This window comes from Astatotilapia calliptera, chromosome 5 (genome assembly GCF_900246225.1).
Source record: "Astatotilapia calliptera chromosome 5, fAstCal1.2, whole genome shotgun sequence".
NCBI lineage: Eukaryota > Metazoa > Chordata > Actinopteri > Cichliformes > Cichlidae > Astatotilapia > Astatotilapia calliptera.
The window spans coordinates 16,615,252-16,639,635 of NC_039306.1; the positions used below are offsets into that span (position 1 = coordinate 16,615,252).

Genomic DNA, 24,384 nt, shown 5'->3' on the forward strand with positions numbered 1-24,384 from the left:
GGCAAATGCTTTTTCACAGCACTGCACCTGTAAAAAAAAGAAAAAAAATACAAAAACGTAATAGATTTTTTGGTAATTCTTTACTAAACGCAGTGCACATTAGTCACGACATTCTTAAGATTGCTACAACAAGTAAATTTGTGCATAGACTTCCATACAGTGAAAGTGAACAGAGTGACAGAAGACAAACATTTTGTTTTAAAGGACAGAACAAAACAAAGATATAAAGGAATGACAGGAAACTTCCAGTTAAACACATCCAAAGAAATATTCATTCAAGGTTCCAGTCAACCAGGGTGACTTGGGCACTGTTTTCGCAGACATTCATAGTTCCATACAAATGTCCATACATCAGTCACACTCACAAATTGTCAGTGAAATTCAGAGTTGCACCCATCAGGGGTGTAAGAGAGGACATGGCAGACTCGGAGCTTAGGTCAAGTGAAAATCCAAATACCTTGCAGCAAGTATGTGTTTAACCCGAGGGTGAGAAGCATCATTATTATGGTGGGTTGTTGAGTGAAGGCAAAGGGGATTAAATGCATTATTTGAAATATTACCAATTTTGGTTTTCTGGAAAAATAACACAGCTGAGGTGCAGGATAATCCTACAGTAACCAAAAGCTAAAGACATTACTGTCTCATCTGCCAGTCGTCAATTCTCTCAACTCATTCTCTCAGGCACATCAGACTCTCCAGGTGTAAGGCACGTCTCATCTCTCACATCATCTCACATGCACATTCGCGCTAGCGCTCTCTCTCTCTCATAGTCTCGCGCCCTGTCTCACACTCTCGTTCACCAAGAGGCGTTTGGAGTTGGATTCTCTGGGATCTTTGAATGCATCGATGGCCGGTCAACTTCTGGCGATCGTCCAGCCGAAAGGTGCACGCTAAAGCCCCTCTGAGCGTAGGCATCTCAGCCGGGCGTTGAGCCAGCCAGAGCCTCCTGCATTTTAGTGCGAGCCAACGCGTAGCGCTGCACGATCTGCTTGATATGTTCCTCCTCTTCACGCTGCAGAATCCGCAGGAAGTTCTTTAACTCGGGCATGGAGAAGGCATGCCACTGCAACCGAGAGCGAGAGAGAAGTTAAATTGGTATATCTGAAGGTGAACGATCCATACGTGTTGGATGTAGAGCTGTTTATGTTTTACTCACATTGACTTCGCCAGTTTCGTTCTCTTTCAGCACAAAACTGAGGACTTTCTCATTCGGTCCAGCGCACAGACGCAGACGAAGAGGACGCTCGGTATCAGACAGCTTACGGATATAAACTGGAGGAGAAAGAAACCATTTAGCGATCACCAAACACATTAAATAAAAAAAGAAACGAAATCACGATTTAATGTTAAAGCAGAATACCTTGGTCGTGACGCTCGCTGCGCTCAAATAGAGCAAACTTGGCGGGATTGTCCACAACGGTGAACTTCTTCAACAAAGCCTCGATGACCTCACGAGCCGAAGTTCGAGAACTTATGTGCAAATGCTTGGACGCGTCCTTCGGCAGGTAGAAAGAGGTGCGCCGCTTCACTCCGCTGGCCCGCCTCCCGCCTGTGTCGTTGCCTCCTTTCTTTGGGGTGGGAACAGACACGGGTCGGGCCAGCTTGAACTGCACCTTTATGAAGCCGGTGTAGGACCCATCCTTGTTCTGTTAAAGGGAAAAAAACAAATATTAAACTAAAAGATAAAAATGCTTTGGAGGGAAAAGCAGGGATTTGTTGTGAAGAATCACAGCTCACCATGTTCATGAACAGATTGCTGTTGATCTGAGCATTGTACTCCTTCACTTTCTGCTGAATGTCCACCACTGTCAGCTCCTGCTTACTCAATTCAATCTGTTCATCCTGGAAGGAACAGAAGAGTTACAGTCTTTAACCACCAGGTGTCAGTGCTCACCTCAAAAAAAAGCAGGGACAAGCCAGAGAGCAGGACAAAACACTGATTAGCAGAGGAAAGGCCCTTTATATGATTGTGTCTTACAGCATTACAGGGATTTTCCCGCTCAAAATGAGCCTTTGAGAGGGTGACTACACAAGACCATGTCCCCGTGGCCACTTACTCAAGAAAAATCTAAGACATTTTCTGCCTTTTTATTTTTTTCTGGACATTTGATAATTAAAATGCATCTTAAGCTCAAGTGAATTAAACCCCATTTAAAAACAACTGGTTTAAAAATCACAGTTCTGTTGGTTTCCCTTTGGTGGTTGGCCAAAATCTTTTTGGTCAACGTGGAAAAAAAAATTATATGCAGGAAAAACCCTGCATTAGTGTTGAAAAAGCCCAGTGTTCATTTTTAGGGTGTTTTAACAAGGGAGGGAAAAAAAGTTGTAATGTCAGTCAAATTTGATTTAAACAAGTCTTCCGTGTTTTTTTTCTTCAGCAATACTGCTGAAACACGAGAGTAAAAGCTGGTTTTAACTGATGTTCGGCATTTCTAACAGCGAACACCAGTTGCATCAGACTTTCAACTTCCGGACAACGCAGCAAAAGAGGCGAACACAATGATGTCAGCTCTGTCCAATCCAGTTCAGCGGCTCTGATGCCTCCATGTAGGAGGGCTGATGGGAGAAGGGAGGGAGGAGGAAGAGGGAGGAAAAGGGAGGGGGTTTGCAACTTGCAGCTGTTTGCAATGATGACTGTGGCCAACGGCTCTGCGCTGCATTCCTCAACTTGGTGTTCATGTAAAAATAGCCACCCCTCACAGGCTCTCACAAGCGGGAGAGACAATGCCCTCCTCTGTTTTGCAGGCACATCCTGTGAAGTCAGCTGCCTCAGCAACCGCAAACTCCCAGTCATGTTTCAGTCATGCACATTTGCCCCCCCCAGCAGATGCAGGGCTGCCAGATTAAAAATCAGGTTTTCTTGTGTCTTCCAATTTACACTATAATTATTCATGGTAGGGGTTTTCTCAGGAGTAGTAGCCAATATTGTAGATGCAGGACTGCCAGTAAATGTGAGATTAAAAAACAAATGCGAATTCTTATAGGCTACCTTTTGCTTAATTATCTGCTGAACCACACACTGCCTAAGAAAGATTGTTAATTAGACATCCAGAAAGATCCATAGCTGCAAATGTCTAGGGAGATCCATGGGCCGTAGAGTTAATATGCTGCTGTTAAACAAATCAATAAAGTCAATAAGTGGTGGGAGAAAATTATGCACAACTGTGCCTCTGCCGGCTGGCAAAGGGGGAGTCAAATATTTCTACAGTAAACTGTACCCACATCTCACAGGAAAGAAACCCGATACCCATGTGGGTGTGCGTATGACTAAAAGATAAGAAAATGAAGAAATCCAAAACACTCCATGACTCATGTGTGACTGAGAAATTAATGTGAACAACCTGAGAGTCAATGAATGGTGGGTGTTTGGCTGGAAACTTGAGTGCGTCACAGGTTCATCTGTGGGTCTGTGCTTGTTACAACAAGACACATATATACCGGTATGTGTGTGTAATCTAGACGTAACGAGTGCTCATTTGCATTTTAAAAAGTTCACACAAGTCTTTAACCTGTTTACTTAGAACTAGAGGAACTCCACCCTTGAGCCTTGCAGGCTTGCCAACCATCTAGTCTGCTGGGGTTCCTTTGAGCAAAACAACTCATTCCCAGCAGCATCTACAAAGTAGGACGCCCAGCAACTCATCCCAGAAGTAAAAGAACACAAACACAACTCAATAACAGACCCAACACTGACAGCTAATAAGCAGAAATGGGGAAATAACGCGAGAATACAGTCCTGCTGCGAAACACCCACAGTTTCACTTCCCCTTTATTTTAAAGCTAATGATTTTTATGAAACCTATGTGTTTTTAAACTTGTAAAATTTCTCACCTGCTTAACTGCGGGACTGACAGTATCTTTTCGGATTTTGGGGAAGAAAGATGTCCGGGCGGTGAAGTACTGCTCGAACTCGGAGTCAGAGTCCGAGTCGCTGCAGTAGCCGCTGCTGGTGGAGCTGCCCCAGGTCATCTCAAAGGAGGGAGTTTTATCCGAGCTGCTAGCCGCGGTGGTCATGCTGACTACCGGCATATATCCAATAAGAGAGTCGGGAACCTTTAACTTTACTACGCTGTTACCCCGAATCGCTCTCGATTGAGCTTAATTGGAATTTACTGACTGAACTATGCCTTACAAAAAGTCCTAACCGGCAACAGTGCTAGCTTTTAACGATAATATTAAATAATCTCGCGCAGGACAAAATACCGCTAAAAAATGTCGACGACTATCAACAAGATCTCACGAATCTTCTCCTCAAACTCAGCCTACCAGCCACGTTTCCGCCGTACAAACTCTGTGTGAAACAGGATGTGTGCAGGTCCCCGCCCTAGATGCCCCGCTTCCTTCCCCCGAAGAGGCCCCACCCAGGTCCGCTGAGTTTGGAAATACACAAACCGCTTCAGCCGGCAGTGATTGGACAGCACGGGAAATACCAAAGCCCTCTCCTCTCCTCAAAGCCCTGTTTCACCCGTCTTTCTGCCCTTTTTTCCCAGCGTGGGGGTGCTGCTGGTGGACCTTCTGTGTCCCCACGGACCGCTGACCCAGTCATGTGATGCTGGGGCTCGCTGCTAGCATTTTTTAACTTTTGCACTAAATACAAATATTAAAACTGTATTTACCATGCCAACCTAACGTATCTAACAGTTATGTAGCTTTATTATGTTTTTATGTCTCGTTATTCAGTGTTGATCAATAGAAAATTTAAATGGTGCTGTATTGATTATTTTACTTTCTTAGAAAAATGCCATCCCATAACACTGGAGCCTACAACTCCCACAATGCAATTCATTATGCTACAGCCCTACAGCAAACTGATATTCCCAATGAGAAAAGTAAAGACCACCTCTGGTAGATTTTGTTTATATAAATACAAAATAAATATGGGGCTGATTACAAGTTTGTATACAGCAAAATGTGTTTACATTTATTCACGATTAAGGGACCATGTCAGCTGCACAAGGTCTAAAATAACAGGTGTACTAGTACACTTATTAGACATATACCCATTAAATGTAAAATTAAAAGGTGGTTCTTGTGAAAAATACTCTCATCATGGCTTTGAATTTCACAGACTTTTAATGACTTCTTTGAACTGTCCTTTTTTCCCCCAGGGTGGGGATACACCTTTAGTTACTTTAAAAGAACAAGAATTGGGAGAACGGGTTTGAATTATTCTGGGGTTTTTTTTGCCAACATGAAAAAGATTTGCTTGACACAAAATAATAAAGAAGTCTGGGAAGGCAAATTGTAGATTTCAATAAGTTGTGAAGGTTTCATGAAAGCATTTCTAAATGACTTGTACTGTAATTAGTGTCACCACTTTACCAAGATCGGGAAGAAGAACCAAACTTTCACCCTCAGATGAAAGGAAATATAGTTTGGATGTTCATAAACAACCCAGGAAGCCTGAAGCCTGAAGCCTGCCCTGGAAACTGCTTGAACACTAAGAAGATGCTTACCAATAAAGAAGCCCCTGCTCCAAAACTAATACCTTCAAGCTCGACTGAAATTTGCAGTTGCCCACACTGACAAGCCAAATGCATTCTGGAGAAAAGTCATATGGTCAGATGAGAAAAAGATTGAAATGTTGCCCTCAATAAGACTTATGTTTGAAGGAGTAAACAAAAACGGTCAAGCACGGTGGCAGTAGCATCATGTTCTGTGGCTGTTTTGCTGCAAGTGGTACTGGTATATTGCACAAAGTGGATAGAATAATGGAGAAGGAGGACTACCTAAATTAAATCAGCAGCTGTACCGTTGAAACTTGTGCAGAATTAGTTGTTCTAGCAGGACAATAATCCCAAAGCTACATCACATTTTTTTTTTCAATGGAAAAAGCAGGCTAGCATTAAGCTTCTGGAATGGCCTTTTTAAAGCACCGACCTCAACCCCTTTGAAAATTTGCTTGAAAACACGTCTGTGCCAGGAAACCAACCAATTAAATGAAGTCGACCAAGAAGAGTGGTCAGACAGAATCATGCCAGAAGCTTGTTGATGGAAACCAAAAGCTTTGCATTAAGGTGCTAAGGAACATTTAATGAAATACTGGCTTAGTTGTATATGTACTTCTGAGCCCATGTGGATTAGAGAAAATCCAAAATTCTGACTTCTGCACCCAATTCTTGTTTTTTTAAAGGAATTAAAGATGAATGCTGTCCAATTGTTCCACCCTGGAAAAAAAGAATTGTTCAAAGAAATCATTAAAAGACCAAAACTACCATCACATTCATGCCCACGATGAGTCTGTAAACTTCTGACCACAACTGTAAGTGCACAAATGCTAAATATGGGTCATTTAGGCCTGGTTGCTAGGAAACACATCATAACATCTGATATAGATAAAAGCTTACAGGGCTTGAGACATACCCGTGTTTCAACTTGGTAGCTCAATTTGACGATTTGTTGTATTATACCAAGATATGAGTTGGTGACTTCTAAAGAATTATTTCAGCTTTTGGGGTGTAATTATGTCAAGAAGGCTGGAAGTATAGCAGTTAGCTAAAAGACATGTGCCTGAACACAAAGGAAATGTAAGAAGTCACCATAAGAATCTTTCCTGTTTCTACTACCCATCCCCCACTAAAAGCATAAATAGACTCTGTCATGAGTATCCACTTCCTGCAAATCCATCTCATTTCGAACACAGACTTTCTGTCTCGTCCGTCAGTAGTTTGTCTAAACTCAAGTCGAGATAAGCCAAAGTAATTACCCCAAACCTCCCTTAACATAAAACTATACAGTTGTACAAGCTATGAAACAATCCACATGATGAGCACATTAAAAGTCACATGAAAAAGCATGATCCTTAAATCACTTCATCCACCTTCTTAACCACTCGTCCAACTTAGGGTCACGGGGGTGCTGGAGCCTACCCAGCTGACACGGACTGGAAGGCAGTTCCTGTTTTAATAATGATACTACTGTTTCACAGTCAGTTTCACCAAAATGCGTTTCACATTATTCATCAGTTGCTTATTCTGGGTATTTTCTTCCCCTCCCCTGATTTTAATTAATATAGATATAATATGTTTTATTTTTTTGATGGCTGTTCAGAAAATACAAGCAATCTAAATATATTACAGCGAGCACTGAAATGTTGCAATGACATTTTCTCTCAAAAACGCATATCAGTCTGAAAAAATAAAACCCCTAAATGAATGAAAAAGTATAGCTGTTGATACAGACAGATAACGTATGTGCCATACTGTAGCGAATCAGGACCAAATGCAATTTTTTTGTTGGGGGGGGGGGGGGGGGGTTGTTTAATCTTATTGTAAAATCTGTAAAGCTAGACTAAAAGCAAGATCAGCTTTTAGTGTCAAAACAGTTTCTGGTCACACATTAAGTAATTAGGGAAAAATGCAGCTCTGTGTTAGATTACTAATTAAAAGAGAGAAAAAAAACTGCTCCAGCTGCAGCCCAGATTTTCAGTTCCTGTGTGCAGCAATGGAAAAACCTCCCAAACCAGCAGGGGAGGTGTTACTGTGAAATGACTAAAGATGAAAAGACTTATGTAAAAGTTTGTATATTCTGTGGCTAAATCTAGCTACCAAATAACTAAAATCAGACACGTTGACAAAATTGCTACAAAATAACCGTCATTCAAACTGCAGGACACCAGTTGTTTAGTTTGGTTTTTTTTGTCCAGCCTTTACAATTTCTGACAAAGTCTTATGAAAGTCTTGCCTCTGTTCACCTAAAACATCCATAGTTTTCACAGACAATATGTTATGTTATAAGGTATTAACATGTTATATGGAAATAACACTGAGAAGAACCTCAATTCAAGAGCAAGCAGCACAGTGATTCAAGTATTTTTGAACATCTCTTTTCATCTTTGTGCATTTAGAGATCAATAAGGAGAGGGTAAATATGATCAGATATGTATTAAAAGGAAATACACTGAAACCTGCTAATGTGAACTAATGAGTTTTCCGGTGCTAAACCCAGAAAACCTCCATACTGCTCTTAGATTGAGCCGACCAGGACTGATTCAAAAACAAAAATATTTGTGGTGCATCTGAAGTTAGTGGTGGCACACTGGTGTACAGGCATCTCAAGCAGTCAATATGACTGCAATAAACATACATTTATGTACTGGTTGTGCATGTCTATAGCACAGGTATGACTCGGTGTCATCTTTATTATTCAAATATTAACTAACAGTTCAAAATATTAACCTGAGCAGCCCACTCTTACTGAGCTAAGAGTGAAACATTTGAATGATAGTTTGCAGAGGGTAGTATTGCAAAAATGTCAGTAGATATCTGTGATTTGTTTTTGGTTTTTAATGCTCTGAATTTGACTGTTATTTTCCTGGCAGCTAGTCATTTTGCTATTATACAAGGACTGCAAGTGTGCACACAAAAGCTCAAATACCAACATGTTTTTTTAGCCATGCCTTGGTGTCGGCTTGCTCAAGTTTATGTTTGTAGTTATATTCTTTTGATAAGTAACAGGCGCTTAATAAAGTGAATAATAACAGCTAACATGATGAAAAGATACCTGCTCTGCTGGATATCTACTGTACTAAGTTCCCACTTAATGGATTATACTACCATGGTACAAAAAAAAAGATTGTGATGGGATTTCTTCTACTATTGAATACAGCAGCCTAACTGGCCTTGAAAAACCCCATTAAAAACAGAATAAAAGATTTTCTCTGAACCCGTTAACTAATTCCTGGTACTTCATACTTATATGATAGGAAAATCTAAAAATAGTTTAGCTGCTTGTTCTGAGCTTACAGTTTATGTAAGAAGGAAAGTTTTCAGAGATTTTAAAAGTTAAGTACATTCTTATTGCTGGTATAGAAATTAAGAGGATAAAAAGCAGGCAGGTGTTGCTAATCAAATGAACTTAATAACTGATCATCAGCAAGATTGAGGACCTCTATAAAAGCAGATGTTTTGGTAGTTTGCTGGTCTGAAGCATTCAGGTGTGTGTTAACATAATCCTACAATCTCTCCAGCAAATTCCACCCAGAGACAGAGCAATGCTCAGCAAAATAAAAAGTATTCCAACCTCAGACTCTACAGGCCTCAGTTAGCATGTCAAATGCTAAAATTCATGACAGTACAATTTGAAAAAAGGTCTTTGGACAGATGAGATCAACGTGGAAATGTTTGGCCACAATGCATGCCTGGCGAAAATAGAACAACGCATATCAGCAGAAACACCTCATACCAGCTGTCAAGCATGGTTGTGGAGGAGTAATGATTTGTGCTTGTACAGCAGCCACAATACCTGGGCAGTCACTGAGTCAACCATGCACACCTAAATAATCTAGAGTCAAACGTGAGGCCATCCATCATCCGTATCACAACAGCAAATCTAAAACAGAATGGCTGAAAAAGAGTCAAGATGGCCCAATCAAACGCTTGACTTCAACCTACTGAAATGCTGTGGTCTGATCTTCAGACAACTGTGCATAAACTAACAAACCTCAACAGTGAGAAACATCGCAGAAGAGTGGACCCAAAATTCTCCCACATGTGTATGTGAGAGACTGATAAAGTCATACAGAAAATAATTGCGCAAGTTATTTCTGCTGAAGGTGGTTCCACAAGCTACTGAATCATGGGCTGTACTTTTTTTCACAGGAATCCATAAAGTACTATTCAATTCAATTTTATTTTATTTATGTAGCACTAAATCACAACAACAGTTGCCTCGAGGCCTTTATTATGGAAGGTAAAGACCCTGCAATAATACAAAGAAACCCCCAAAATCAAACGACCCCCCTTATGAGCAAGAACATGGTGACAGTGGGAAGGAAAAACACCAGTTTTGTATTTAAAAAAAACTTCAGACAGAACTACTATTACTACTACTGCTATGAAAGCTTTCTTTTTCTGAACTAAGACATAAAACTAATGCTGTAGATTGGACAATACCTGTCTGTATTTGTACTTTATGCTATGCCCAATAGACAATGATTCTTATGAAAATTTGTTGCTGTAGTGTGCTCTGTTTTTTTTTCTTGAATGTTTCATATTCGCACATAGGTTTTACAACAGGCTTAAGTACTTTAAAAACTGACATTTCACTTTTGTGACTGACTAAACTAAGCCACATTTTACAAAAAGTGTTCAAGGTAACATTTTCTGTTCCTCTGCAGACAAGCTTCCCCTTTGAAAGACTTTACTTCCCCTGAGCAATGTTATATTTGAAATGTTTGTCCTGTCTGGAGTTTCAATGCTAAGAGTAAATACAACTAAATCTGAAAGAGTGGTGCAACTTTCAGTTGATCGTGTGCAGTTAGTAAAGAGGTGTGAACTGTGTGCATTTATTGTTATTGTTCCTGATTTCTTTCCTATCTAGTACAGTAACATGCAATCCAAAACAGGCAGTGCATTGCATAACATGCAGAGTGCAGAGGTCTTAAGAAATGATGTATGTTATGCGGTGTAAAGTTTGCGACATTGACGCTAGCATAAAAAAGCAAGTGAAACCAACTAGCAACGCAGCTGATTAAGAACAAAGGTGGTAGTAAAGTAATAAAGGGGCGCCGTGTCAGCTGTCAGCTTCCTAATGCACAGCTCCTTACCACGTTTGTGTCCGTTTCTATGGTGTACTCCACGACACATGTGGGGTCAGCCAAGGAGCCTCGTTCCCAGCTGCAGTCCAGTTGAATCAGGGCACGGCATCGGTAGTGACATGTGAATTTACAATCTGTAAATGAAGAAAGTCCTAGAGTTTAGACTCATGTTGCCATACATGAGAATGTGCAAAATGAAAGTCATAATGTTGTGTAAGTGTGATTGCCTCTCCTCTGCTGGAGGGTAAAGGTTACTACAGTTTTACCTGCAGTTATTCACTGTTTTTAGTAAAACAACAATGTTGTTTTGATTCCCTGCCTCCTCTGGTCTGCATGTTGGAATATCCTTAGGTAAGATACTGAACCCTAAATTGCCCGGCTGCATTCACTGGAGTGTGAATCTTAGATTAAAAGTGCTTATGCATACAAACGAGTGTATGGGTGAATGCAGCAGTGCTTCAATAGTGTAGAAAAGCATTATGTAAGTACCAGACCGTATAGTCACGTATATAAAATAAATTGCAAATACTTGAAGAAATATAAATAGCAATTCCAATCAGCTGAATGCAGCTGTGAAAACATATAGTCAGCTGGAAAGCTTATGTCTCTTTGCAAAGACTGTGACAATGTTTCCTGTTCAGGTTACAGTAAGGGACCCCTATTTCCCCACACTAAATGCTTTGTACAAACCACTGCTCTTTATTTAGGTGGGTTTCAGTTAATGAAACTTTTGCAAATGCACATATGAGTGTAGCTGAACCTCAGCCTAGACAATAACCAAACCCTTAAGTGTATGCAGGTTAGATACTGGGTAGATGTGAATAATTATAAAAATTGTACAGGCAACAATTCTCTTTATTTTTTCCAGAATGTTAACATAGAGAGCATTTATGTTTATTTAGTATGAAGCCTTGTTTAAGCCATCAGGCTGGAATGACTGTAATCTGGGCTTGCAGGTACACTGGTGGTTGCCTCTTCCTCTGTGTTAGTAAATTTCCTCTTTCTGTCAGTACGCTCATTTCATGCAAATGCACCAAAGCATTGACACATGCACACACCCAGATGCACAAAAAGCATATGTAAGCCAACTCACTGACACACCGCAGGCTCTGCTTGTAAAGGCCCCAGATAAAGTCTCCACACAGGTCGCACCACGTGGGCTGAGCGTGGCTACAGGGTTGGAAGTCGTGGCCCTCTCCTTTCTCCTCTGTGAGCTGTGGGTCCTGGCTGCTGCTCAGGACTCTGATAATGCCCACACGACTCAGTAGGTCTGGGACCCTTCCCGGGCTGATCCTCAGGGCGTTGGTTCTCTCTAGGCGCGGAGGTGAGCACGGAGCGCGCGTCCCCGTCAGCTCTATCTGCTCTTTGGTCGACCTGAGGTCACGGAGCTCGATGAACTCCTCCCAAGACATTGTGTCACTCAGGGCCGGGTTTCCTCCATTTTTATCACTAACTGACAAAAAACACAGACTCTGTATAATCAGAGTGCAACCTGAAATCATGAAGTTAGTGTTAATTCAGCTTAATGTACTAAGGTACCAAATATGAATGTACTTAGTAGTACTCTTAGTAGGACAGTTAGGTTAAACACATAAAGAGCATAATGATGTTATATATTGTCAAGGTGCATTCTGACTGTTTGGCACCATTGCACCATTAATAGTGCATTATAACTTAAAAACGGACAGTTTTTTATGCAAATCTCAAGTCTGCAAATTCAGAAGAATAAAAGTTTACAAGCAGTGAAATATAAACATAAAGCAGCATAAATAAAAGAGTATACAGTGGGAGAAACAATTCATTGACTGATTATTTGATTGATTAACTGATGAATTTGTAAGTTTGCTCGCTTGAAAAGAAATGAACAGTATCTAATTTTTATGGTAGTTTCATGTTGAAGGAGAGAGACAGAATACCAATCACAAATCCAGAAAAACCCCACATTGTATCAAGTCATGAAACTCATTGAGTAAGGTAAATATGTAATCTTCTACAACACACTCTGACTTCCATGGATTGGCTGTGTGTCCACGTGACAATTAATCGCTCAACCAATCAGTTAAACATACTCTTAATGTCATTACATGTATAAAGTTCACTTGTCTCCAGATAATCAGTTTCTTCTTTTATTCGAAACTCACTATCACCATAGGCAAGACCAAAGAGCTGTCCAAGGCTCTTTGGTCTGGAAAGGGCTAAAAGAACATCAGCAACAAGCAAGAAGCTTGACAAGAAGGTGAGAACTTTCGGTCTGGATCGCCATGCAAGATCTTACCTCATGTGAGGATGATCATGAGAAAGGTGCTCGATCAGCCCAAAACTACATGGGAGGAGCTTGTTAATAATCTGATGGCAGTAGGGACCAAAGTTGCTGAGAACACCATCAGCAACACTCTACACTGTAATGGACTGAAATCTTGCAACACCCACAAAGTCCCCCTGCTCAAGAAGGCACATGTACATTTGAAGTTTGCCCAAGAACACCCAAGTGATTCAGAGAAGGTTTGGGAGAAAGTGCTGCGGTCAGATGAAACCTTAATGGAGCTCTTTGGCATCAAGTCGACCTGCTGTGTCTGGAGGAAGAGATAGCATGGAGGTGGAAACATTATGCTTTGGGGTACAGGACGATTTCACTGCACTGAGGGGGCAAACAGCAGCCAGGAAACCTAAAGGATTTGGAGAGTTTCTGTAAAGAGGAGTGGGCCAAAATCCCTCCTGAGATATGTGTGTGTGGGAAGAAAACCTGGTGACCAAGTACAAGAAACGTCTTACACACTTACTGTGTTTGCCAACAAGGGTTTCTTCAACAAGTACTAAATGATGTGTTATTTGGGGATCAAATACTTATTTCACTGAATAACATGCAAATCACTTTTTTGGGGTTTATTTTGGGGGGATTTTTGGTTAACCTTCAGTCTTTCTCCATTAAAATGAAGCTACGGTGAAAAGACTTGACTAGACTAGACTTTTCATTTCTTCGTAAGGGAGCAAACTTACAAATTCAGCAGGGGATCAAATAATTATTTCTCCTACTGTATGTGGCATTGCTCTTTCCTACTACCTTTCAGTGTGGAAAAACATATCTGTAACTGTAATCAAACTACTTTTTATTAGCTCTGTCACTTTGTAGTTGTTTCGGTACTGTGGTCTGTTGACGGTCAGCCACATCTCCATTCAGGGAGGATGCGCGTCCACAAAATAATTCACACTCACGTAACTTCCAATCATTTTTCAAGTGGTTTAATTTGGTGTTTATTTTGAAATCCTGGGGGACCACCCTCTTTTCTTGTTTGTTTAAAAAGAAAATCATGGAAACGCCCCTGAGTACAAATACCTTAAAACTTTAATAAAATACAACGAAGATTTGTAGACTTGCACTAAGTAGTACTATTGCTTTCTACTTTAGTAATTTTCCCCCTCAAACCACTGTCATGTAGAATTAAGCCTAACAATAATACAAAAAGCTAAAGAATGACATGTGCCGTCAAATGTAGTTCAGTTTAGTAGTAGAAATATATCAGCTCCGTGTCCATGAAAAAAAAACACACGCGGGGAGATCATTCAAAACCTAATTCCCAACACAGCTGCATATTAAACTAGTCACTCATAAACAGCGAAGTGAAACAAAATCCAGTGATTTTAAGTCTAACTCACCAAAACACGGGAGAAAACAGCCCCGTGGCTACCGCTTTGTCTCAAAAGTTCTTCCATCCGAGGTCGAAAAGAAAAAAAAACTTTCCGCTGAAATGTCTTAAGGTTTCCAAATAACGGAGGTGTGCAGTCTCGGCGACATCTCTGGAAATAATTTCTCATCACCAGCCGCTTACAGCGAACGAAACCCCGGGCCCTCCTTTTCACGGCAGAGCCGGAGCACGTCTTTCAAGATGTTACCCATCTGTTCAAGTCGGACTGCGGCGCAGGAGGAAGCGGCCCATCATGAAAAAGAGAGAGTGAGATGAGACTGAGCTGCACCGACATCCGGAATGTTTTCAAACAGGGGGTGCTTCTGAGTCCCGAGCACAGCTGAGTGGGCGTGCAAAGTCCCCCTCCCCACTCCTAAAGCCACTATCTGAACGCATCACAGACCTGAGCTTCAAACTGGGTGGCTCTACCTAAAAGCAATAGGAAAATGGGTTATTGTGGTATTTTGCTTCGTACCTTCTCTGCATTGCATACAAAGGTCAAAACGGTGCTGTTGGTGAAAGAGAAGATGCAGCGCTTCCCTGGCACTTTGATGAAACAGGCAAACACAGATGCATGCAGGTTTAAAACTTTATTGCAGTTTGATTACAACGTCCTAAATTCTTCAACAGTTTTAATGATAAAAGAAAAAAGAGTCTATGTATAAATGTGTCGGGCTACTAAGGAAACACACTGTTCTCTTTCTGTCATCAGCCACAGAAAGAGCCGTTTGGTCTCCCTCAGCTGATGATCTTCTCGGTGGTCTCGGTCATGAGCTGGCAGGCTTTCTTGTGTTTTGGCCAGTGCTTCACTTGACACTCTCTGAAAACATACATCAGCAAGATAATAACGCAGACATTTAGCACATTCTAAACAAAAATATGCATTTTGCATCCAATACTGAAGAAACACACCTCTGTGTACTCCATTTGTTTCTCAAATGTGTTTAAATTTCTTTCTCAGTGCCCCGGCGAGGCTTACGTCAACTTTATCAAAACCTTAGGAGCGATGAGTGAGAGGGGGAAAGTACTGAGCCGCTCTCACACGTGACCTTTTGATATTTTGAAAAGAGAAGCAGCACATTTGTTTTGTCTTACTTGTGGTAATCTGCAGGAATTATTCCCCTTCAGACACCTTTGCAGTACTGGAAGTACTTTGTGTGGTTTACGTGAGCATGCAGGAGGCAGCACACATGACACGCATTCGCTACCAGTGGTAAATGGACTGGTTTTTATATGGTGCTTTTCTACTCTACCTGACAACTCAAAGTATTTTATACAACTTGCCACATTCACCCATTCACACAAACACTTTTTTTAGCTTTTCGAGGCTGGCTTCAAAAACAAAAAGTAAACGAAAAAAACGCAAAAAGTAAATTAGGACTCCACCCTCTAATCTATATAAGGTAACTGGCTTCTAACCTGGCTTCAAAAAATGAAAACGGTGGTGACCAAAAACTAAAACTAAAGCTGCAAAGTCCAAAACCAATGAGCTCATGGTGGTTAAGGCCATCTTTAATACTGTTAGTGACTCTCACATGTGCACTTCTGCAGGGAATCTTTGTAGCCTACAACGTAACCTATGGAAGTGGCCAACTTCATTGCTAGCATTTATGATTATTGTGTGTGGTGCATTATGTGTAATAACCATGTGGTCGTGTCCTGGTGTTTTGCATGTAGTGCTGACAGAGTCCTAGGAAGGTGCAGGACTTTCATGCATGTGTTAAAACAGCCCTGAGCTTTGCCTTCAGGCTCAGCTCAGAGTCTGTCAGTACCTGTGACAGTACCACTCTCCTCGGCAGCGAGAACATCTCTTTGTGGCCTCTCTCCCACAGGATCCACATTTTGGTTTCTCAGGAAGTAAACTCTCCATTACATCCAAGTTGTACGTCTGGGCCAGCCTAGTTAAAACAAGCGCTGATTATTCAGAGCGCCTGAGTCGTTTCTCTGTTCCTTCTCTAATCAGTCAGACCTGTGTTTTCAGTGTTACCTCTGGGCCTGTTGTCTCAAGTCACTTTCAGATGGGCTGAATGTTTCTTTGACTTGATACTTTGCTATTGCCTTCCACTTTCTAGAATTCTCACTGATAATGCGGTTCCACATTTCTGGGATCTATAAATAGAGTAGAGCCGAGTGTAAACGAACAGGCACATTGTTTAGGTACAGGGATAAGTGAACATTTGTGAGTGTGACTGCACCTGCTCCAAAATCAGCTCTTTTTTTGGAGGGGCTGGATCTGAAACAGCAAGATGAGCCAGGAAACGCTGCAGATCCACCAGATTTGGCAGCTGATCAATCAAGACATCAGTCAAGAAACCTCTGAGCTGTGGCACATGAATGACAACAAATACAGTGAAGCAAGAATAACAATGTATGAATCATCAGTTTACACAGACTGCATAAGAATAAAATGTGATTACAGGAGGATGCACATGGCTGGCTGGTTATGTAATTAATGGAGCAGGAAGAGGATGAGAAAGCTCATAATAGGAGGAAACATCTTGGTCAAAACAACCCTTGGAAACTGAATGTGTGCTCTAACAAGGGAGGAGATGAGATATGATGCTGGAGGACAATAACCCGGCACTCACACACTTGCCAAACACCAGATTACAGCTACTATCCAGCAGCCATTTGGACGGACGAGTTGATCCAATTTAATATCAGCACAGGCAATGAATGACAACAACTCTGCATGATCAGTGCATCTAAAGTTATAATAAAACAATCATCCACTGTATACCTTCAGAAGCTGGCTCTTGTTGAAACTGTTGAAGTTGTATTTTCTCTGGAATTCTTCTTTTAGCAGCAGATTGTAAAGGGAAAGCCAGACCTGACCGTCCAGTTTGTTCATTTTTAAATGATCCTCTACAGGTATCGTCTGCCACTTGCCATCAATGTGCTTTTGCACGTTACCTACAGTGGGAGACAATGAGTAGGTTATTGAATAGTAAGAAACTTTAGCAGGTGTGAAAGGTAAGCTTCCTGGCTTGGGTAGCTTTTAGAAGCCTTTAAAGTTTTGTTTTTTTTTGTTTTTTTTTTTTTTTACCAGTGATATAGATTAGTAGATCAACACCAATCTCATGTTTGAGGTGATACCTTCTCTGCAGCGACTCCAGGGGCAGTGGTCAATCAGCTGAACCAGTACACAAGGAAGGTTATGGGTGCACAGCATTCGACTGATAATGCTGATGCTGCAAAGAAACACTTTCCTTTGGTCAGCTGCAACGTGTTTCTCAGTGTAATACTGAGTATACTTCCACTAGAACATAACCAAGTGAATTCCAGGGCGCCATACCTGTCTGCGTGGTCTGTAATGTAGCGCAGCACTGACACGGCTTTCAGAGAGATTTCAAACTCCAAAGCTGCACTCTGCACCTGCAGCTCCTTCAAGAAACAAAACAAAGCGTTCAAAAGTTTGCGACAGACTTCGGCGAATGTGTCAAACCAAAAACAAAACATACATTCTCACCTCTAGAGAGGATGTCTGTTTGTGTTGGTCATATGTCACAGCAACATCCTTAATCGCTTCACTCGCCAGCAGGGTGAGTTTTCGATGGCAGTAATCCACCAAGTCAAGAAGAGAGTCATCTGCTGCATCACATGAATCCTGCATAACAAGACACAACCGCTTGAACACTTGCCATAATGCTTAATTTACAATTTATTAGGGATGGGTATCGTTTAGGTTTTATCCGATACCGGTGCCAAATCGGTACTTTTGAAATGGTGCCGGTGCTCAAACGGTGCTCAAACCGGTGCTTAAAGAATGGAGAACACAAACTTTGTCCAAAAACCTCTCATGTTCAGCTGGTTTTTTGTAAAAAGATAACGGTGTTAGCCTTTTCTGCAGCTATGGGGGATTTATGGCATCACTCTTGGCTGGAAGCAGTGCTTAAACAATGGAAAAAACAAACTTTGTCCAAAAACCTCTCATGTTTAACTGTTTTCCACTTTTTCTTTGGTCATTTTAGCCTTTTTGGCCAGGGTGAAGGGAGTATCTGCCATCAAACAAGAAGACAGCCGCATGTAGCTATGATGATGTTTGCTAGTTCACCTTACATGCATTAATGTAATAACGTGGTTAGCCTACTCAACGTAAATTACACACGAACAACATTAAGCTACTCACGCAGAGAAGAACGGCTGCTGCTGCCATCATCATCCTCATCATTTCTGCTACACTGGCAGGGCTAGGGGCCAGGACTCTACTCTTCGTGACCCGCTAACTCCGGGTCCGATAACAGGCAACCCATGCACAGTAGATGCGCTTGGTGTGAGGTCTCACAGCAAGCTATCATATGGCGCATTTCTGGGCTTTTAAAAAAAACGCTATGCGTCGCCAGGTGTTTCATCGGATTTGAGGTGTTACCTCCTTTGACAGTATCACAGTATCAGCTTAAAGCACTTGTTGCAGGCTGCTGAGTTTGCATATTTTGCTGTGAAGTACAGCCAGACTTTTGACAGCTTCGCCTTGGACATTTTTAATCTGTAGCTCTGCTCTAAAAGAACGTACGTACCTGGACCCGCCTACTATCCTCGGAAACGTAAAATGATTGGCTAGAAGTGTATCACAGCTCAGGAAAAAAAAGCACCGAAATAAAGCACCGAAATGTGCGCTGCTTTTCGGTCTGGTTACTACCGTTTATGTCAGAACCGGTGCCATCATGGCACCGGACACCGGTACCCATCCCTACAATTTATGTTCTCAGAGAATGACAGTCCGTGCTTTCTTGGTGTGTGAAATGTTTTAAGATATGTAGGGATTATTTGAGTTCTTACTGACCTTGTGAAACATTATGGTTTCAAGTAGATTTATGATGGTGGCTTCATGATGGATCTAAAAAGGAGTCATAACAGAACACATGAAACATGAGCAATGTGAGCTGCTCATTTAACATCTCATTTAACACTCACCACCATGTAAAGATGAAAAGTCTTCTCTGGATTGAAATCCTCCAGCTGGCATAAGATGGGAAACACTTTTTTCTTCCACACCTCAATAAGGATCATCTCATGGACCAGGATGTGTATCTGGAAAGGGAAAGGAATCACTCCCCTCTAAGCACTTCTTAGAAAATTGTAAAAGGGCTTGCGTAAAAGCTGACATTTTATTATTGTTTATATGCAGTTGTGGCAGTCACCTTTCCAAATGAAACCAGGAGGTCCTTGACAAACTCATCGTGCATGGCAGAGGCATTCAGTATTGCCTGCATGTTAAGTTTCTCAATATAATCATGCTGCTTGAACCATCTGCTAGCACACAAAGACAATAAAAAAGCATCACTTCTAAAGGTCGGAATCACCAGACAACCAATGACATGATATTGTCACAATACTCATAATATTACATTAGTGTTATTCAATAAGATAAAGTTATGTTTTGATGCTGAGATTGTCAACATACCAACACTGTCACCAAAATCTGCTCTATATGTTGACATAAGATGGAATCAGTCTGTAGACAGTCTGCGACTGAATGGGGTCAAGTTAGCAATTGAATGCAATCAGTTACAGCAGCTAAGTGTGTAAATCATCGAATATCACACCGAAATGCACAGAATTAGGGTATACTTATGGAGTGGCAGCAGGGAGTCCAATTTCTGTCCCCAGAGAGAAATTCAAACATGAGGAAGCTACCTCCAGATTTTATCAGGATGTAATGAGGAGCGAATCCAAAAGCAGGACACAGAATCTCTGTATGCAAAAGTAGCTTTATTGACTCATAAAATGTGAACAAAGGGTGCTGCAAAAAACTGGCAGGAAACCCCAAAACTAAAGACATAGAGGGAAAACCAAGTCATGAGATGGGAAACCAGGGAATCAAATGAAGACGGACAATCTGACCAAGACACAGGAGAAGAAAGAATAAACCAAAGCAGGAACAAAAACTAAGTAAAAATACAAGAATGCAAAAGCTAACACACAACAAAAATCCCAGTTAGCTCTAAAATAAGTCTGATTTAACTCTCAGTTCCTTTTAGTCAAGGCCCAGGGCCTTTATTATAATGAAGTATAACTTCTGATTTGAATATTCTTTACAGAGAATCTTATCTGTCTGGACCAGATCATCTCTCTCTTAAGTATTTAAAAGACACATATTATCAGGCTCTCTGCTTCAGTGCATTCAATTTCAAACAATGCTTGAGTAAAGTGCGTCAAATTACGCAAATTAGAGTGTCAGTTTTAGTTTGTGTAGATTTTAATCTATATTTCAAGAACTTGAAACATACACTGATTTCAAGGAGTCAAAACTAACAGTGTTCTTTGGCAGATGTTTCCTTTTTGACAACCAGTCAAAAACCAATAGATCACATAGATTAAAAGCTATTTTCAGGAGAAAAAAAAAGAGCTAATCATGCAAGTGAAGACGGTAATAATGTGGGTTAATAACAAAATCTATCAGAGACATATTAGGTTTATGTGGTTGAACATTCACAGGATGCAGATGTACATATTTCTCAATATAAACATCACAAGACGACTACATGGCCAGAACCTCAGGGGATTCACCACAACATGCAAATGACTGATAAGCCTCAAAAAAGGACCAGATTTGTCATCACAAATAAAGGGAAAGAAACTAAAAGTAACCAACAGAAGTTGATGAACAAAGATCTGACAAAAAATCTCTATCTCTTTCAAAATGACGCAAAGAGGAAGTGGAGAAAATAGAAACACGTCATGAGCTGTAGAGTCCTGAATGCATTTCTCTTTTATACTTGACCACACTGATAAGTTTCTTTATATGTGCAGATTTTGGGGAGACGCAGTCAACGTACACACATATTCACACAGCTAGACAGTGCTACGATGTCAGGCAGCAGCTGCATGACCTCTGTTATGGTGCCATACACAGGCAGGCTGATAATCATGAAAAAGCCAAAAGAGGAAAAAGAAGGAAGTCAGACTGGGAAACTAAGGCAACTTTACTTGTGTCTGAAACGAAGCAGAAAACTAGGACAGAAGAGACATTCCTGTGTGTCTATTGAACCTGTAAAGGGTATTAATAATGTATTTTAATGTATTACATTAAATCCCAAAGTACAGTTAGGTCCATATATATTTGGATACTGACACAAGTTTTGTGTTTTTACTTGTTTACTGAAACATATTCCAATTACAGCTATATTATGGAGTTTCAGCCCCTTGAAACATGTGCCACCCTCTTTTTAAAGGGACCAAAACTAATTGGACAATTGACTCAAAGGCAATTTCATGGGCAGGTTTGGTCAATTCCCTCATTATGTCATTATCAATTAAGGAGATAAAGATTTAGAGTTGATTTGAGGTGTTGTGCTTGCATTTGGAAGATTTTGCTCTCCATGCAGGTGAAACAAGTGATCCTTAAGCTGCAAAAACAGAGGGAAAAAAAAAACATCTGAGAAATTGTTACGAGTTTAGAAGTGGCAAAGTCTACAGTTAGGTCCTGAGAAAGAAAGAAAGCACTAGTGAACTCAGCAACAAAAAAAGACCTGGCCATCCATAGAAAACGGCAGTCCTGGGTGATAGCAGAACACTTTCTATGGTGAAGAGAAAACGTTTCACAACAACCAAACAAGTGAACAACATTCTCCAGGAGGTAGGTGTATTAATATCCAAGTCTCCCGTAAGGAAAATATTGCATTAAAAGTAAAGCCGCTGCAGTAAAGGTCTGGCGGAGCATTAAAAAGGCGAAATCCCAGCATCGGGGGGTGTCCATGAGTTCAAGACTTCAGGCTGTCATTGCCAGCAAAGGGTTTTTCAATATTAGAAATTAACATTTTATTTTCAGTTATTTAATTTGACCAATTACTTTTGAGCCCTTGAAATGAAGGGATTAAAATGCTTTCGTTTCTAACATTTTTAGCCAATCTTTTTGTTCAACCCACTGAATTAAAGCTGAAAGTCACTTCAACTTCATCTGAGCTATTTAATTTAAAATTCATTGTGTTAATGTACAGAACCAAAATTAGAAAAAAAAAAGTGTCTCTGTCCAAATATTTATGGACCTAAGTGTAGCAGATGGTTTCCTGCACATTATAAAAAAATTTTTTTAGCTCTTGATGTTTTTATTACCCAAATAATTGGTATATATATTGATGTGTTTATTTCACAAAGGAATGATATATTTGGTTGAATTAAAGAGAAGGGGGGGGGGGGGGGGGGGGGAGCTCTGGCTGCTGCACTTTCATATTCAATATGAATATCAGAAGGTCAGAGTTGTATTGTGATGGTTACTTCTCATTGACAAAAACTGATGGACAAAAGCATCACCAGAAATAAGTAAGTGTTTGAAATGTGAATTTCTTGGCTGAGGGCCCCCTCCAATGCTCAAACCTACAGTCTGCATGGGTTCGCGGCAAAAATGCAATCAGCGTTATTTAGTTATATATGATAGCAATATTATAACTACATCTGAATCTGACGTTTTGCTCAATTTCAGCTGTTTAATTTGCACCATTGAGTGCTTTGGGTTGATTTTTTATTTTATTTTATTTGTATAACAAAGCACATTAAGCTCCCTTATTTAGCATTTACACTCTGTACTGGCTAATGAGAAATAATCTAATATAGTCTCTATTTATTTATCACATTGTTTTTCTTTCTTTTTTCCCTTTTTTGTACGTTCCATCGTGTTTACAAGCTAATTTAACTCAGGTGCAGAGTTAGTTGGTTCGTCTCACCTCTCTGAGCCCACTTCCTTGAGGGAGAAAGTTTCCAGACTCTGGATAAAGCCTTCCGCTTCAACGGGAAGAATCACTGATGTATCCATTACGTTGAGAAAAGATATTACGCAATAAAGAAATAAATGACTTGTCTAACTGGAGCTTGAGTAGACTTGTTCGTACTGTTAACGGTTCGAAGTTAGCAACACGAAGTGTTTCCGGTAGTTGTCATGGTTACGGAAAACCAAGGGAACGGTGCAGGTTTTTTTCCCGCCATAGAGGGGCAGCAGAACCTCAAACAAATACACAACATAATACAGTTGTACATTTCTGGCAAAACCTTAAAAAAAAAAATCAGTTATGTCAATAAAAATAATCCAAGGTGAGTTGTTGTGAAATATGACATCATCAGCAAAGCGCCAGAAAACTTTTTTTTTCCTTGTGCAGACATCATATTAATTAAACTAAGTAAATTATAACTAAAGCAACATAAACAAAATATTCCTAAAGAGGGTCCTAGTAATATCAAGATACTAGACCTGCAGAAGATAGTCTGCTCATAGGCTGAGGAGGATTTTATCCATTAAATGAACCATTACACTCTCACAATAGCCCAAGGTTCAATGTTCAAACTCAACCAGGATGGTAATAATAAAACTAAAATGAATGGATAACAAGAAAATGCTGAACACATAAACAAAAAAAAGAATAAAAAGTAAAATACAAAACTATGATAACCAGCTTATTGTAAATTAACCTGATTACCAGCTTCACCCTGTTACAACTGGTTTCAAAGTTTTTAGAGTAGCTAGTTCCTTTTTAATGGATGTCTTCATCATACTCCAGTGATTTTCTTTTTGGTGACTCGAAGTTTCCCCTGTTGCTCATACTCCAGAGTATGCAGCAAAAGAGAGACAGCCTAACCTGCAGGTGACTCATGATGATGACTTTCCTGCTTTTTTCCTCACAGTCCTTGGATGAAGTTAGTCTTTACTAAAACGGTCTGTCCTTCAGGGCTGAATTTTATTCAATAAAATAAAAATGTGTAGCAGCTGCACCTGTCTACAATGTCCTCATGGCAAAAATCAATCAGACCATACTATTTGGATTAAATCATTCATGTTGTTGGTCAAAACAAATTATTTTACGTATAATGTACTCTAGTTCGTACATATCAGAAAGTTGTTAAATCACCAATTAGATAGACCCTGTTAGTACTGGTTTGGACCCACTTTTGGACTGTTGCAGCAGAAATTGAGATCAGACCAGGCAACATTTTTCCAGTCTTGTTGTCCAAAATTGGCGAGCCTGTGTGAATTGCAACCTCAGGTTCTTGTTCTTAGCTGATAGGAGTGGCACCCGATGCCTTGTTTTCTGCTGCTGTAGGCCATCTACTTTAAGATTTGGCATGTTGTGCTTTCATTAACGCTCCTCTGAATACCTTGGTTGTAACGACTGGTTATTTGAGTTACTGTAGCCCTCTTATCAGCTCAAAGCTGTCTGACCATTTTCTTCTTAC

General features: G+C 40.5%; 2 protein-coding genes across 6 annotated transcripts; both read right to left on the reverse strand.

The window, feature by feature from the left end:
* Positions 1–61: 61 nt before the first annotated feature.
* On the reverse strand, positions 62–14,498 carry LOC113022310 (ras association domain-containing protein 1). Of its 4 annotated transcripts, none has more exons than XM_026167567.1 (7): positions 14,192–14,498; positions 11,631–11,990; positions 10,547–10,671; positions 1,738–1,842; positions 1,361–1,646; positions 1,157–1,272; positions 62–1,063 (listed from the first exon to the last, which is right to left on the reverse strand). In XM_026167567.1, the coding sequence occupies exons 2-7, from the start codon at positions 11,947–11,949 to the stop codon at positions 917–919; spliced, it is 1,098 nt and encodes a 365-aa protein (XP_026023352.1). In that variant the 5' UTR covers positions 11,950–11,990; positions 14,192–14,498; the 3' UTR covers positions 62–916. The 4 variants fall into 4 exon arrangements, with proteins under 4 accessions (XP_026023352.1, XP_026023353.1, XP_026023351.1 ...); XM_026167568.1 differs by having other exon boundaries at positions 11,631–12,029; XM_026167566.1 differs by lacking the exon at positions 14,192–14,498 and having other exon boundaries at positions 11,631–12,131.
* A 293-nt stretch (positions 14,499–14,791) lies between these two features.
* On the reverse strand, positions 14,792–23,089 carry zmynd10 (zinc finger, MYND-type containing 10). Of its 2 annotated transcripts, none has more exons than XM_026167565.1 (12): positions 22,884–23,089; positions 19,362–19,470; positions 19,135–19,251; positions 19,004–19,057; positions 17,690–17,827; positions 17,516–17,604; positions 17,317–17,411; positions 16,961–17,133; positions 16,416–16,541; positions 16,208–16,329; positions 15,993–16,118; positions 14,792–15,040 (listed from the first exon to the last, which is right to left on the reverse strand). In XM_026167565.1, the coding sequence occupies exons 1-12, from the start codon at positions 22,970–22,972 to the stop codon at positions 14,959–14,961; spliced, it is 1,320 nt and encodes a 439-aa protein (XP_026023350.1). In that variant the 5' UTR covers positions 22,973–23,089; the 3' UTR covers positions 14,792–14,958. The 2 variants fall into 2 exon arrangements, with proteins under 2 accessions (XP_026023350.1, XP_026023349.1); XM_026167564.1 differs by having other exon boundaries at positions 19,362–19,473.
* Between the last annotated feature and the right edge of the window lie 1,295 nt (positions 23,090–24,384).